This window comes from Phoxinus phoxinus (assembly GCF_949152265.1).
Source record: "Phoxinus phoxinus genome assembly, chromosome: 13".
NCBI classification, from domain to species: Eukaryota; Metazoa; Chordata; class Actinopteri; order Cypriniformes; family Leuciscidae; genus Phoxinus; species Phoxinus phoxinus.
In genome coordinates, this window is record NC_136888.1 from 12,816,635 (window position 1) to 12,831,630 (window position 14,996).

The window sequence follows — 14,996 nt, forward strand, 5'->3', positions numbered from 1 at the left end:
TATTCATCTCAATGCATACGACTTAATGCATAAACTTATGCTGTATCGCGGACATCATTACTTCTAAATTAAGCCCGAGAGAGCAAGTCTACAGCATCTGTTGCATTGCTATCAGTAGAATAGCATAAAACAGCAGTTTCATCAATCATGGTTAGGAACAGAAAAATGCTACGACACAACATCAATGTCATGCATCTGAAGGATACTCAAGACAAGAGTCAGTGACTGATATTGATTCATTTAGCCCATTCATGTCATTAACAATTCAAACATGCATAAACACTGCTAGAGCCATGGCTTAGTAGTTAGTTAGCAGCACATGTACATAATGAGCCCCGGGTGCTCATGTGGGAGATACGATTTCTAATCAGGCTCGTTACATCACCTTCCAATTCTCATAAATATCTAATATTCGTAAATACACTGCCCAGACAAAACAAATGTCGCTTGATTGGATCATTATTGCAGTGGTTATTATGTTTCTTTCTAGCATGTTATATCTTTGGCAACAGTTCTTCTAACTCTAATTGATGGAGTGTATAGCTTTTCATTTCTTAAACAACCGTGTAGGAAGACACATCATGGCCATATTCCAGGATTACAATGTCAAGATGAATGAAGAATAATTTCCTCACATGAATCGGCTCCTCTGAGTCCAGACCTTAAATTCATTGAAAGTCTTTGGGATGTGCTGGAGGAGACTTTACAGAGTGCTGGACTCTTGCATTGTCAATACAAGATCTTGACCAAAAGAATGATGCACCTCTTGATGGAAATAACATCACGACATTTACTTCCATCAAGAGGTGTATCAGTTTGCATTGTCTGGAAGCACTATTAGACTGGAAAAACTGGTTGAAGAACGACCACTGATCAATAAGACAAAGGACCTTGCTGGAAATTAATATTTGACTGGAGTATAAAAAAGCAATTAATAAAAGCAATTAGTTTCACTATAACAGCCGACGATCAGTGCCAATTATCCTGTAAATCAACAGAGGGCAGAAAAACATGTCAGACTCCAACTAACACTGTGTAAAAAAAATGTAGTGTGTTGAATTTAGTTCTGTCAAAGTTAACGCAACAATAACGCATTAGCAGTTAAAAAAACAACAGTGACGTTAAAGTGGGCTGTATTTGACCCTATGAATCAAAATCACCCAGCCAGAGTTGCAGGCCCGCGGTTCTTCCCTACACCAAACATTATTTGTAGTGCCTTCCATATAATAATTGCAAAGAGGTTTTTTTCTTTTACTTCTGATAAGAAACAATGTCGCAGCTTTCCAATTTTGTTCCTTTTAGCACAAAATTCAAACAATAAATGGCATTTTGACGCTCTTAAATGTGACAGATCGCTGTAGCGCCTCAGTTCAAGCAGCACGGAGCGCATGTCTTTTCTTCCACTTTAATACAAGTTAAAGCATGGAAAAACATGCAAGAACATCAGAGGGTATGTTGAAAAATACAGTAAAACTTTCTAAATGAATCATGTAATCGCTCAATTAGTGTTTCAACCGCGAAAAGATGTCAATAAAACAGCTTGTGAACAACCTTGCATTTCATTGAGAAAGTTATCCAATATTCATAGTTCATTAGATAGCTATAATAATTATGTTTTTTTCCTATGTACCAGTTTGTTCCCTGGGTTAATGATTCCGTTCACCTGTTGATCTATTAATTAACTCATTAGCTCCTCTGTTTATTTAAGTCCCCTGTTCATTCAGTTCTTTGTTGGATTTTTGGATTTGAGTTTGAGTTTGAGTGAGTTATTCGTCTTTGTGAGCATACTAAAGCAGAAAAAAAGCATAACAACCTACGGTGAAAACACTTTGAGCTTATTTACTGTTTGAATAAATTTGTCATAAAGACAAGTGTTTATGAAAACTACTTATGTGCAACAGTATTGTAGCTAGGCCTATCTGAAAATAAATAGCAGCTGAATATAATAGGTTGATCTCAGTTAATGTTAACCTCTATTATTATAGCAATCTACCAAATAAGAGTGTTTCCAGTAGTTTTTGGGAGAGGACTTTTTTCCCCTAAAGAAAAGCAAACAATTGGTATCGTCGTGGCCGCATTACCACCTCGGGTGTGCATTATACCCGTCAGCAATTATTCCACTTATCCTACGGTTACCACACCCCACGACATTGTTCAGATATTATGCATTTCAAAATATTTGACAGGTTTTTTTCTTACGCATATAATCCCAAACATCCGTTGCTAAATCCAAAACATAATTTAGATTTTTAAGTTGCCAAACTATTTTACTGATAAAATCGTCAGAGCAGCGCTGACAACACTGAGTAGAGTGTGTGTGTGTGTGTGTGTGTGTGTGTGTGTGTGTGTGTGTGTGTGTGTGTGTGTGTGTGTGTGTGTGTGTGTGTGTGTGTGTGTGTGTGTGTGTGTGTGTGTGTGTGTGTGTGAGAGAGAGAGAGAGAGAGAGAGAGAGAGTTTGAGTGGGAGAGAGAGCCAGAGAAAGAGAGATGTGCTTTTCTATAATAGATAAATGCATAATACATAATAAAACGTAATTTTGTGACAAAAAAAAAACTTGGAAATAATATGTCGTTTTTATCCTATTGTCTACTATATCCATTTGCTTGGTCAGTGTCGTTGTGGGTTTTGGTTCTGTTGCTGTTGTAGGCTGTAAGGACCTTTGAAATATCTGAAATTATTTGGCGAAGTGATATGGAACTGTAATGCGGTCAAGACCTGCCTGGAACTACTTTAGCAGTGCGTTTCCCTGAAAATAAATGCACACCTAGAACCTTCGTAGTATATTATGATTAATTTATTCTAGGTATGTAAACAACTCTCTAGGGTCAAACATATCTTATACTCCACCAAAAACAACAGCCCATGTAAATCATTCAAAGTGCAGCAACATCAGAGAAATGTTTGATCAAATAAAAGCAGCCTTGGTGAGCATATTGAGGAAAAACTTTTCACCACTATGTGTGCACTGCCTATATAAAAAAAATAATATTTATTGAAATATAAGGTATATATTGAAATATTGTACTATTATCATTTGATACTATCATCTATAAAGAGGTACAGCGCTCATTTCTGAACACTGTAAAATAAATTCTTTGAGCTCTGTGACAGCACAAGCATCTTTCAGCTTATTCAGTGCTGCACTAAGGGAGCATTACAATACCGAGCTCTTCTGAGCGGATTATTAACGTTCTGTTTCCATGGCGTTTCTTTTCATCCACAGTGTTCTCCTGGGTGAGTCCATGCAGACGGCTCTCTATAGATGAGCCAGGTTATCAGCAGGACTGAAGCACTAATCCCCGGCCAGAAATGACTGTCTTCTGAGCCTGTTTGTCTGCCTTTCTCCCTCCCTCTCAAGTGGAAAGATCCACTCCACAAGGTCACGCTCAGAAAAGCATTGAGCAGGAGTCAGGAAAACGACATACCTGAAATATGATGAACGTCCACCGCAACCAGCCAAACGGCAAAAAACAGATGGCAATTAATACCTCGACGGGGAATAGATGAATAAACGAGAGCAGAAGGAGGGAGAGAACCAGAAAAAGAGCGAGAATGGATACCATAGGGTGTCTCTGTGTGTGTGTGTGTTTACTCCAGAACATGACACTAAAAACAAGTGCATGGCACGGGAGAATTATCATAACCTCATTAAAAAATAAATAAATAAATAAATAAAGTAGGCCTACTTAAATTACCTGCGAGAAATATTTGATGTTCTGTGACAGACACTTTGGAGTCAAACCAACACAGAAATGTCAACAAATGACGGCTCTATCACAAACAGACATTTCATCTTTTAGACCTGAGGTGATGACATACACTTCTGTAAGTACAATATAAATTATACAATCTTTCGTTCAATATATAGGTGTAGAAAATACATCCAAGTTTATTTATAAAAAAAATTGTGCAAAAACATTGTGAATTGTCATATTAAAAGTAGCCAACTAAACTGCGTGATAAGGTCTGTGGCGCTATTTAATATAAAAATAAAAAGATAAAAATAATTTGGTTATACTAGATGTGTATTTTTTCTGATACACATGAAATTGAGAAGAGACCCACTGTTTAATGACTCATGCACCCTGATAATGCGATTATAATGAGATTTAGGCGATATTGCAATTCAACTTTACCCCATGTACGGTAAACACAATACTTCGAATCAAATTGATGCGATTAAGCTCATGATCATCACACTATAATCGCATCTATTCCAATCTGACCACTCTGCAAATGATAGTGCGCATTTGCTTGTGTTGTGACATATATGAATGATATTGTCTAGATTAGCTAACAGCGATAAAGAAGGCATCACATTTTAGGGGTGCTGAAGAAACTGAGGCTGCATCTGAAATCGCATACTACCCTACTGTATAGCCTAGTAGGTGAAAAACAGTATGTGACAAATGAAGTATGTCTGAATTCACAGTAGGCTACTCATAAAAGAGTGAGGAAAAAGTATGCGGATGACCTAGCTTCTTCCAGCGAGATTCTGGGCCTTTCCAAATAAATACCCACATTTGCGATCTTGGCCACTTGAGAGCGTGTGCACGCGACAGGAAGTAAGTGTGCAAAACTGTCCCATGTCTAAAAAATGCCAAAACACACACTAAACACTAAACACACACTATACCGCATCGGAGCGGTATCCCATCATGCATAAAGTTCGGGAAATCGCGTGCCCCGAAATCACGAGAAAGTGAGGAAAACATTCCCCTGCACGTTAAATTAATTAGATATTACATATAATTTGGTAGTAAAACTAATTCTTAAAGTGACATTTTATTGGTGCAAAGATGAGTAGGCTATGTTTATTTTGTACAACATTAGCAACTGCTTTTTATCACTTAATAAGAAGCACCACAACTTTTCTGTTAAGTAGGGACTACTGACCACCAGACATTCAGAAGCTTATTTTAAAATGCTTAAAAATCCAAATAAAGCTCTGCAAACACTTGCATTTTTGCAACACTATAAAGTGCGTCTCAACGGGTGATCAAAAGTTCTACACACACTTGCAGTGTTCACGTCTACTTGAACACTTGGTCCGAATACAGGAAATACGTCATGCAAGACAAGTGGTCAAGTGCAAAGACTGCAAGTGTGGGTATTTGGAAAGGCCCTCTGAAGTGTGCATACAATGGACACTTTACTATCCCATGAGGCCATGGGAGAGGATTTATGAATGCAGAGAAGCGACACAACTGATGCTTGTAGGTCACATGATAATGACAACATGGCGAATGTAGTATTACATTCATACTACACACACTCGTACTATAGGGACGTCCCGCGTGACGTCACGCTATTTAGAGCAGCCATCTTGACGGAATAGAAAATGCTAAACCGCCGGTGATACTACTACAGCTCGTAATATTCCTAGGCGAAATATTCCTATCATGCCCGAGCGATGCTGTGCAGTTGGATGCGATCAGATACGTGATCATACAAAAGGAATATCTTTGTACCGTATCCCAAAAGAAATAAAACGGAGAAACAAGTGGTTGGTGGCAATAAACAGGTGATTTTGTTTTGTGTTTTCCCCTGTAAACTCAGTTTAAAGATTATTACAGGTAACGTCACTATAATTTGGTGATAAAAATACATTGACCAACTTTTGCGGTGATGATTGAATAATCCTTCCCCGCTGGCGTCCAAATCAAAGAGTTGCTGACCCATCCGCACTCGTGATACCGATAGCCTGCTAACGTTAAGCTTTTGTATGCTTTTAATGAAGCTCCGGTGTAACATTAGCGTGATGGGAAGTGAATAAGGTAACGTTAGCTGTAAATGTCACCGAAGTCAATGTCAGGAAATTTTTCTACACATTTAATGCCTGTAAAAAGAACTTGTGGTGCTTCATATGATTCCTAATTCCTTTATCTTCCTCTTGTATCTTTTTGTGATGCTAATAAGTGCGATGACATGATGTGAAGAGTTAGCTGACGGCCGCTGCGCTAATAATAATAGTGGTGGGGGAAAAAAATGATTCTGTTCAATATCGAGATATTTTGCGCACGCAATTATATCAATACTGTAGTGCAAAGTATTGCAATATTTAGGCTAATTATAAAATAATTATATTATTAGTATAATAATAATAATATACTAATAATATATATTACACACCCTTAATAATAGATGCATTGCCACTGAGTAGCTGACGGATGTATTCCGTCAAAATGGCTGACACGCGGCCAGGGGTCACGTGACTGGGAGATCCCTATAGACCATACTTTTACCACGAAGGACCAATCAAGGGTTAAGGACGCTTGAGGGTTAAGTGTACATCTCTACTTTTGATTTGGTCATCCACAATTTTCCAAATTCCGTGACATTCTGAGTTATTCAGTAAATTCCATTTTTCTGACTCTGCGATTTCATCTGCATTTTCCGCATTGTGGAAATCGCACGGTCCTAATATAGAGTCTTAGACTCTATTGGTAAAAGCTAGCAACCACCAGAACACCCAGTAACCATACATTATATAACATTTATGCATTTGGCAAAAAGGATTCCAGAGAGCCGAGTAATAATTCTGTACAAATACCAAATTTCACTCAGCACATTTAGACACTCTCTGCTGAGGTCTACTGATTTTCTCGACACACACCATCCATGAGCATTTGTCGGCATTGAGAGTTTTATAGATTGATTCTAATAAAGTGTCAGAGATGATCAGGCATGTAAAGCTGGTGTGAATTAAATCACAAAACATCTGCTAGAAATCTCATTACAGCATCATCCTACTACACACTCTTTCTCCTCGGCGAGGGGAAAATTACACCTCTGAAAATGAAAATACAGTACGTGTCTAAAATGAATAGCAATGATGACAAGACAACAAACAAGCCTAGACCGCTGGATCACAAGAAGAAACCTTCAACAAAATGACTTCTGACAGTGATATTTGGGAAGGTGATGAAAACACTCTCAACAGCTGCTCTCTCCAGAACAAACTTCTGTTTTTCTGATGCACAACATAGAAAAGCGAGGCTTATATAATTTGAATGCGGTGTGTATTTGGAGCAGATTAATGCTTAGCTGTTCTGTTGGTGCAACTTGAGTAAACTGGTAAATTAATTCTGACTCGGTGGTAATTGGTTTCTGTGAACTTCACTGATCATATATCCGTTCTCTGGGCCATGTTACACAATACAGATGCAGTGCACTCATCTATGTCACCTAAAAAAAGAGATAAAGGCTATGTTCAGAATATAATGTGTGTGTGTGTGTGTGTGTGTGTGTGTGTGTGTGTGTGTGTGTGTGTGTGTGTGTGTGTGTGTGTGTGTGTGTGTGTGTGTGTGTGTGTGTGTGTGTGTGTGTGATTCAATTTTGATTCAAATCTTATGTACAACAAGATAATCTAAGAAATAATCTAAGAAATCAAAACCATACAACCTTAGGGGCCAATTCTCACAATTAACTACAACTTTTGCCTCAGTAAACGCCTAATTACTGCTTATTAATAGTTAGTAAGGTAGCTAGACTAGTTGTTAAGTTTAGGTATTGGTTATGATTAAGGGATGTAGAATATGGTCATGCAGAATAAGGCATTAATATGTGCTTTATAAGTACTAATAAACAGCCAATATCCTAGTAATATGCATGCTAATAAACAACCAATGGTGAGAACTGAACCCTAAACTAAAGTGTTATCAAACGTATACAGTATAATACTTGTTAAAATATTTGTTATATAAAATTAATTAAAATTAATTCATATTGAAAAACTGCACAAACAGGTATTTCAATAATAATAAATAAATAAAAATGCACTACTAAAACTGATTTAGTTTTAGATTTTATCAATTTAGCCAATAAATCGAGAGTCGAAATTTGCTAAAATTGACGTCGCCAAAAGTAAACTTTGTGCATATTAGCTAGGGCTATTTTTATTATCCAAAGAGGGACTTTAGATAGTCTTTATGCTATATATTATTTTATCTAGGTATGTAAACAGCGTCCTTTCGCACTCTTTTAGTTGACCAACAAAAAACAAAAAACAACAGTCCATGTAAATTAATTCAAGGTGCAGCAACATCAGAGAAACGGCAGCAACGCCCCCTGGAGGTCAAACTCAGAAATGTCATGCATTACACTTGTATTGGCATTTCGCAAACTCTTCATTTCATATTCACGAAAACATTATCTTACGGCAGAAGAGAAGAGGAGCATAAAGACAGACTATTGCTAAAAGCGTTTTACCCTTACAAATAAGTACTGATGCTATACCATGGTACTTTGGAACATACTATGGTACTGACCGTGCACTATAATTTACATACATGGTACTTCAAAATTTTATGGCATCGCGCACCATGTCCAAAAAGTACAACAGCACATGTTTGAAAATTGTGTTCTTACCTCTTGAGACAACTTTGGCAGGTGGTTTTCAAGAAATCCCTGGCTATGCAGAATGCAAACGGCTCGCATGAATGGATCACTTCACCGGGTTTGAATCCACGCAGAGCACGCAAACCATTTCCTTTACCCTCACTGACAAACCGCTCTATATTCACATCCATCATAACAATATCACCCACACTGAGCGTCCATGTGTCTACATACAGTACATACACATTATGAATGCCCCCTGTTTGTATTCATGACAGTCAACTTGCCACGGCACTGCGCAGGTTGTTAAAAACATCTGAAACTCAAAAAAATTATTTCACTACAAAACATATATTTTCATTATCATTTCTATATGTGTTTTAAATAGTTTATATTGAGACGAATGCTTACTGCACATAAAAAAAAAAAAGTAACACATTTCAGATTGCGCAAATCTGACGCACTCCTGATCAGCATTATATGTTGGGACGTCGCGGCGACATGACGTACGTAGTGCGCCTCGCCAATAGGATCAGCGTCAGCGTCGGGTCAACAGCACGCGGGGCTCAATGTCACGGACGCGCGTGTTGCGCAGCTTCAATGCGATCCATTAATGTAGATCCTGTGGACAAGAATCGCATCACTTGAGGTTAGTTTGGGTTCAAATTGTCTTAAAATCTCAAACTAAAAATCTACATGTGGAGGAGAGACAGATAGTTAACGAGGACGTTTGCTGCAAAAGCGTAATGTAATGGTCATGTAATGGTCATGTAATATGTCATTGCCACTGTTTTGTCTCAAGATGCACACCAGTATTGCTTTTTTCTAAGCCATGTTTATAAAACCTACTTAAATATCCTTGTTGAACTAAGCCTAATCAGTCTATTCAGATATAGCCAATGTTAAATGGCTATGTTTATAATTTATATCAAGGTTTCCTCCCACACACATTTGAACAGAAAATATAAGGATTTTTTAAAATAACATTTTTCTAGTTAAGTTAAGCTACTATTATGTTACAGTTAATAGTACTTTGTTTTAGCCCAATACAGTAAAATGTCATGAATGCAGTATGTACAGAAAAGTTATAGATCGATGCATAAAACTGTTCAGAGTTGGATTTGCAATTTAAATGTATATCTTATGATTTCAGGTTTCAGGCTTGTTGGTCATCATGGCGGCGTGTGGAGGATGTAGGTTCTTCGTCCTGACTTTAAGAACTCTCTGTGGAACATCAAGATCTGCGGCTCCTTTGCCTTTGACTAAACACAGTACTTTGTCCACATCTGCGAGAACTTGCTCTCCAGACTCATTCTCCTCCGGCTCAAGGAAGACCCCGGCTCAGGTGGGCAAACCAGAGCTCATTACTCCATCCTCAGGAGGCGTTCAGAGGAACCTCTCCGCTGTTGCCTTGCCTCTGCTGGGTCAGTTTCGCCCGCTCTGCCGGTACGACCCGTTAGATTTGGGCGATGTGGATGAGAACACGCAGAAAGCCCTAGCTTGTAAACACCTGAGACGGTTCATCGTAGACCCTTCCCTCGCAAGAATCGTGACCGACCACCTCGCCGGAGACATAGAGGACGGGAAAGCTGTTATATTTGAGTGTAACCCAGGTGTGTGTCTGTCAACTGCTAATTGAATGGCATCAGTATTTTGTCGATGTATTCATGCGGGGTTTGTCTCTGTCCGCAGGTCCTGGCGTATTGACACGCGCTTTGCTGAACCGTGGGGCTCAAAGAGTAGTTGCGTTGGAAAGTGAAGCAAACTTCCTTCCTGAGCTGCAGGTAGACATCTGAAATTATCTTATCTCATTCTACTCACTGTCAGATTTTACTGAACTCATTTACTAATAAATAACATGGGGTGGGCTATATGGCAGAAATATCATATCACGATTGTTTCATGCAGGATCACGATTGTTTTTCATGTTTAAGGCTTTTTTGCAAGTTACTGGGCAGAACTGCTAACCTAATGTCCCTATTTAAAATAAAAAACAAGGTAACAAAACATAAAATAAAAAAGAATGACAGATAATTTAGGGCAAAGTTGTGGTGAGTGATATGACCCATGATATCTGGTCTCACCTTATTTTTATTGCAATATTTTATTTTATCTTTATCACTCACTTACTGAATCGCAGTACATTGTTTTTTTTGTTTTTTTTAAGCATTGTTAAAAAGGTGTATTTTCCAAGTCAGGGAGTAATAAAAGTATATATAAAATGTACACTACAGTTCAAAAGTGTCACACTACGGCTGCATTTATATGATCAAAAATAGAGGGATTAAAATTAAATATTATTATAATTTAAAAGGGAAATTATTCCTGTGATGCAAAGTTGAATTTTCAGCTTATTTCACTTTGTTTTAATTGTATTACTTAGTTATTCAAATATACAAACCATAGGCTAAATATTATGTAAGAAAAAGACAAATTAAATGAAATGATTTAAATTTTTCAGGTACAGTAGGTCTGTTTAACAGCAGCATTCAAGAAACAAATTGAATAATAAAATGTAAAAAAACAACAACTGCATAATTATTCTTGACTGAATTAATTAAATATGCATAAAATCTTATTAAAGCTACAAAAGTTATTCTGTCAAGAGTAGTGAGAGGTTTTCACTATTTCTCTTTTTTGGTTTGATTCATATTAACAACAATAGCAGGTTTATTAAGCTGCTGTAACTTTAAGGGTACATTTACATGAAGGCAATGTACTAAAAATGGAAAAGTTTTTTCCTTTGTATTTTTTGCATACAGACGTCACCATTGTCAAAATGATCCCTGTTCACACATATCTGCGAAAACTATTAAAATACTGTATTTTGCTCAGTATGAGTACTTTGTAAAGAAACATCTGCCCATAGACTTTGAATATGTAATACGCGTGCGCATGACGTTACCGTTTTCAAATTTTTGTAGTTTACACACGGAGACAACGATGGTATAATTTTTCTAAACTAGCACATTGAAACCTGTTTTCAAAAGTTTGCGTTTTCAGGCCCCCAAAACGCCATTGTTGTTTAAATAAACGGCCAAAGCGTGTAAAGTTTTACGTGTTTAGTTGAAAATGGTATCGTGTAAACGGCCCTTTGCACAAATCCAGTATACTGACGCGCATCCGATTTTCTCCCCAACTGTTTACCACCCCTAAAATAACCCTTGGTGTTAAAGGACCTGGAGAGCAAACTGGAAGGGCAACTGGATGTGGTTCATTGTGACTTCTTCAAACTGGATCCCATCGGCAACGGCAGCATGAAACCACCAGCCATGTACTCGGAGAAGCTCTTCTCTGACCTATCCATCTCTGAGGTACCTTGGTCAGCAGGTTAGTGTCCCAAATATTCAGATTAATGTGAAAATAAAGAAAGACACCAATAGCACAAGGATGAGTAAACAATCATTATAAGCGAGGCATAAATGTGGTTTGGATAATGCTTTTTCTGTCTTTCCATTTCTGATACAGATGTCCCGGTGAAGATCGTGGGGATCTTCTCACACAGGAATGAGAAGAGCATATTGTGGAAGCTGATTTACAACCTGTTTGAGCGCCGCTCTATTTTCCACTACGGACGTGTGGAGTTGATCATGTTCATCACCAAGAATGAATACACGGTGAGTTCACATGTACTAAGTTTAAAGGGTTATTTCTTTATGTTGTACATCACAGTGCAAAGGCAAATTCCAGCAAAATGAGAGTCTGCAAATTAAACTCTCAATAGCTTGAAGATGACAGGTTTTGGATATGGTTGACAACTAATGACAGCAATGAAGCCAAGCCATTTATGCTGCCAGATGTTTAAATTGGGTACTATGGAATGAAATTAAATGAAACTATGGAATATTTGTAGAATACTTTTCTATCAGCTTGTTAAAATTTACAAAATAGTGTGTGCGCTGTGTCAGATACGCATCCGCACGTAAATAACCTCAACACAGATGTGCTGATTGAAAAGCTGTTATCCTGTAAATGAAGTAGGATGCACTAAACAGAGGGGTCTTTCAATATTTCAAACAGCCCTTCAGTAATTTGACCTTGAATGCTTGTAAGATTTGAACTTTTACACGTTGCACGAGGGTAAATAATGAGCAATATAAGAAGCGGGAGTTGAAGCTTTCCAGTTGGATCGATGTATGAATAATGCTTCTTTTCTCTTACAGAAACTAGTGACCCGTCCAAAAGATTATAAGAACTACCTAGCTTTCAGTGTTCTCTGGCAGATGGCCTGTGATATTGAGTTACTGCATGAGGTGAGACATTTTATTATTATTTATGTGTTACCTTTTTCTGGGAATAATTGATCAAAAAGTGATTAATATGTTTGTACTGTATTTCTGCTTTATCCTCATTTCCAGGAGCCATTGTCATCCTTTCTGACTATAACCAGGAGTAATAAAAAGTCCACATCAAAGAGCACTGTAAGTATGTTTATGCAAGTAATATCACTCTAGGATTCTTCATCTGATTATATTGTATTAGTAAACCAGGAGAGGCACTGTGTCGTCCTCGCATCCCTCTGTCCAATTTGTTTAGGATTTTATTTGTGGTTCTTCTTGAATCAGTCTGAATTGATCATACAAGTCATTGGTCTGAACAAAAGATAGGCAACTTATTTTCCTCACTGAATAAGCTCAGATTTATCACTCAGTTAATGAATTGCAGGTAATGTCTTCTATCTTAAAATGAGCTGAGAAACATTAGTCTGTTATGTGTACTTTGAGTCTGTAATGTTAGTACTGTGTATTAGAGCTGCACGATTGTGGATACATATTGTTTAAAGTAGAGATCACAATTCTCCCACGATTCTAAATGGACGACTAAGAAAAACTAAATTCTCTGTGACTTATGATTGCAATGAGATTACCTACACAAAGCAATAGACACGTAGGCGCTTTTTGCCCAGAAGAACGTGCGGCATTTATGAGAACCGGTTTGAAAAAATTGGCCTCCTAGGGCTCCGACCGTGAAGCGCCACACCGCACCTCTGACAAATCAAAGGCAGGCTTATGTAACAAATGTTTTTACTGTCAATTTTAATCACATTTATGCATCATTGCATCGAAGAAGGAAAAAAATAAAGTTTATTTGAAAAATAGCATTGGCTGCAAGTCCAATTTCTTGAATGAAGAGGTTGATGTCCTCTACAAAAGTTAAGCTTTTTTTTTTTGCCCTTATTTTCCCCCCACAGACTTCCCAGAGTGATAACCTGTGTTTGGTGCGGATAACCCCACGTGAGGACTTGTTTAACTCTCACCTAACTCCCTTGAATGGCAGCACTCTGGTTTTGATGGTGAAACAATGCCTTGCTAAAAGGAAACGCAGATTGATTGAACAAATCAAGTAAGTTTATTACCTGTATTTGTATACAAACTAGAATTTCTTAGTGAACAAACATATATGATTGGTTGTATGCATTCACACCTTTGGTCTACTGTCTTCCAAAGCTCATGGAGTCCTGGCAGTGGATCAGAGCTCAATTCAAAGCTCTGCTTCCTCGACGACACAATGACGGGCGACGTCTACCCTGATGAGTACAAGCGTCTGTTTGAGCTAATGGAGCAGTCAGGAAACTTCACTGAGAGCTGGCTTTATGAGGAGATGCTGGAAACCACACACACTGGTCACGCCTAACACCACCTTGGACGCATTACCTACAGAGCTAATCATGGATGAAATATAAAAGACTAAGAGAAACACCCAAATCCTTAATGATTGCTAATATTTAGATAGACTTGATAGTCTATGAAAGACTTTACATTTTGATAAGGTTGTATTTAGTAATAAACTGTGCACTGGAGAACCGTTTTGGTTGTCGTGACTGCTGGTTGGATACCTTTTGGAAAAGTTTGAAGACTTCGTTGGTATCAAGAAAGATATTGTCACATTTTTAGAGAGGTACTGTTCTCATGCAGCGCCCAAGAAGCCAATAAATGTATGCATGTACTACAAGTACACCAAATGCCTGCTTGATCTCTTTGATAATAAGTAGGAAATATTGAACTTAAACAAAGGAATAAAAATCCATTTGTAATCATAATGATTACATTACCATAGCCTGTTTTGATGTACTCCCATAATGTTTTTTTCATGTTTGCTGTACTTAAATATATGAATTTTTAATAAACGACAAACAAATGTGAGAATTGCTTGGTTTTGGATCATGATCAACAGAGATGTGCAGAGAGTTTCTCAGGGACAAGGGCTCAAATTAAATAAATGGGCATTTCTCTCTCTCCCTCTCCCCATGAGCTGAACTCAAAGATCTAAGACTTTTTCTATGTACGCAAAAGGCCTATTTCTCTCAAATATTGTTCACAAATCTGTCTAAATCTGTGTTAGTGAGCACTTCTCCTTTGCCGAGATAATCCATCCACCTCACAGGTGTGCCTTAGGCTGGCCACAATAAAAGGCCACTCTAAAATGTGCAGCATTTACTGTATGCAAATAGCTAATTATGGGAAAAATAAATAAACCGATCGATGTGTTACAATTATGGTCTGTGCTGTGTTTAAAGGGATAGTTGTAGTGATGGGACGTTTGGATCATTTTATTGACTCTTGATCGATCTCGTTCCTCAAAATGAACAAATCTTTTTTTCTAGTCATTTAGTTCATGGGCCTTTAAATGTTATACTTTTAACTGGCAAATATCCC

The 14,996-nt window shown here is 37.7% G+C and overlaps 2 protein-coding genes across 2 annotated transcripts in view; one reads left to right on the forward strand and one right to left on the reverse strand.

Annotated features, from left to right (window-relative positions):
- Positions 1–8,640, reverse strand: part of smyd3 (SET and MYND domain containing 3) — a 164,810-nt gene extending 156,170 nt beyond the window's left edge. Inside the window, exon 1 of the mRNA XM_079633873.1 lies at positions 8,371–8,640. Within this exon, the coding sequence (XP_079489999.1) occupies positions 8,371–8,534 (164 nt within the window). The 5' untranslated portion in view covers positions 8,535–8,640. The remainder of the gene's footprint in view (positions 1–8,370) is intronic.
- A 203-nt stretch (positions 8,641–8,843) lies between these two features.
- Positions 8,844–14,486, forward strand: tfb2m (transcription factor B2, mitochondrial). Its single transcript, XM_079632996.1, has 9 exons — positions 8,844–8,989; positions 9,494–9,953; positions 10,033–10,124; positions 11,517–11,670; positions 11,809–11,957; positions 12,504–12,593; positions 12,699–12,761; positions 13,532–13,683; positions 13,788–14,486. The coding sequence occupies exons 2-9, from the start codon at positions 9,515–9,517 to the stop codon at positions 13,972–13,974; spliced, it is 1,326 nt and encodes a 441-aa protein (XP_079489122.1). The 5' UTR covers positions 8,844–8,989; positions 9,494–9,514; the 3' UTR covers positions 13,975–14,486.
- The last annotated feature ends 510 nt before the right edge of the window (positions 14,487–14,996 follow it).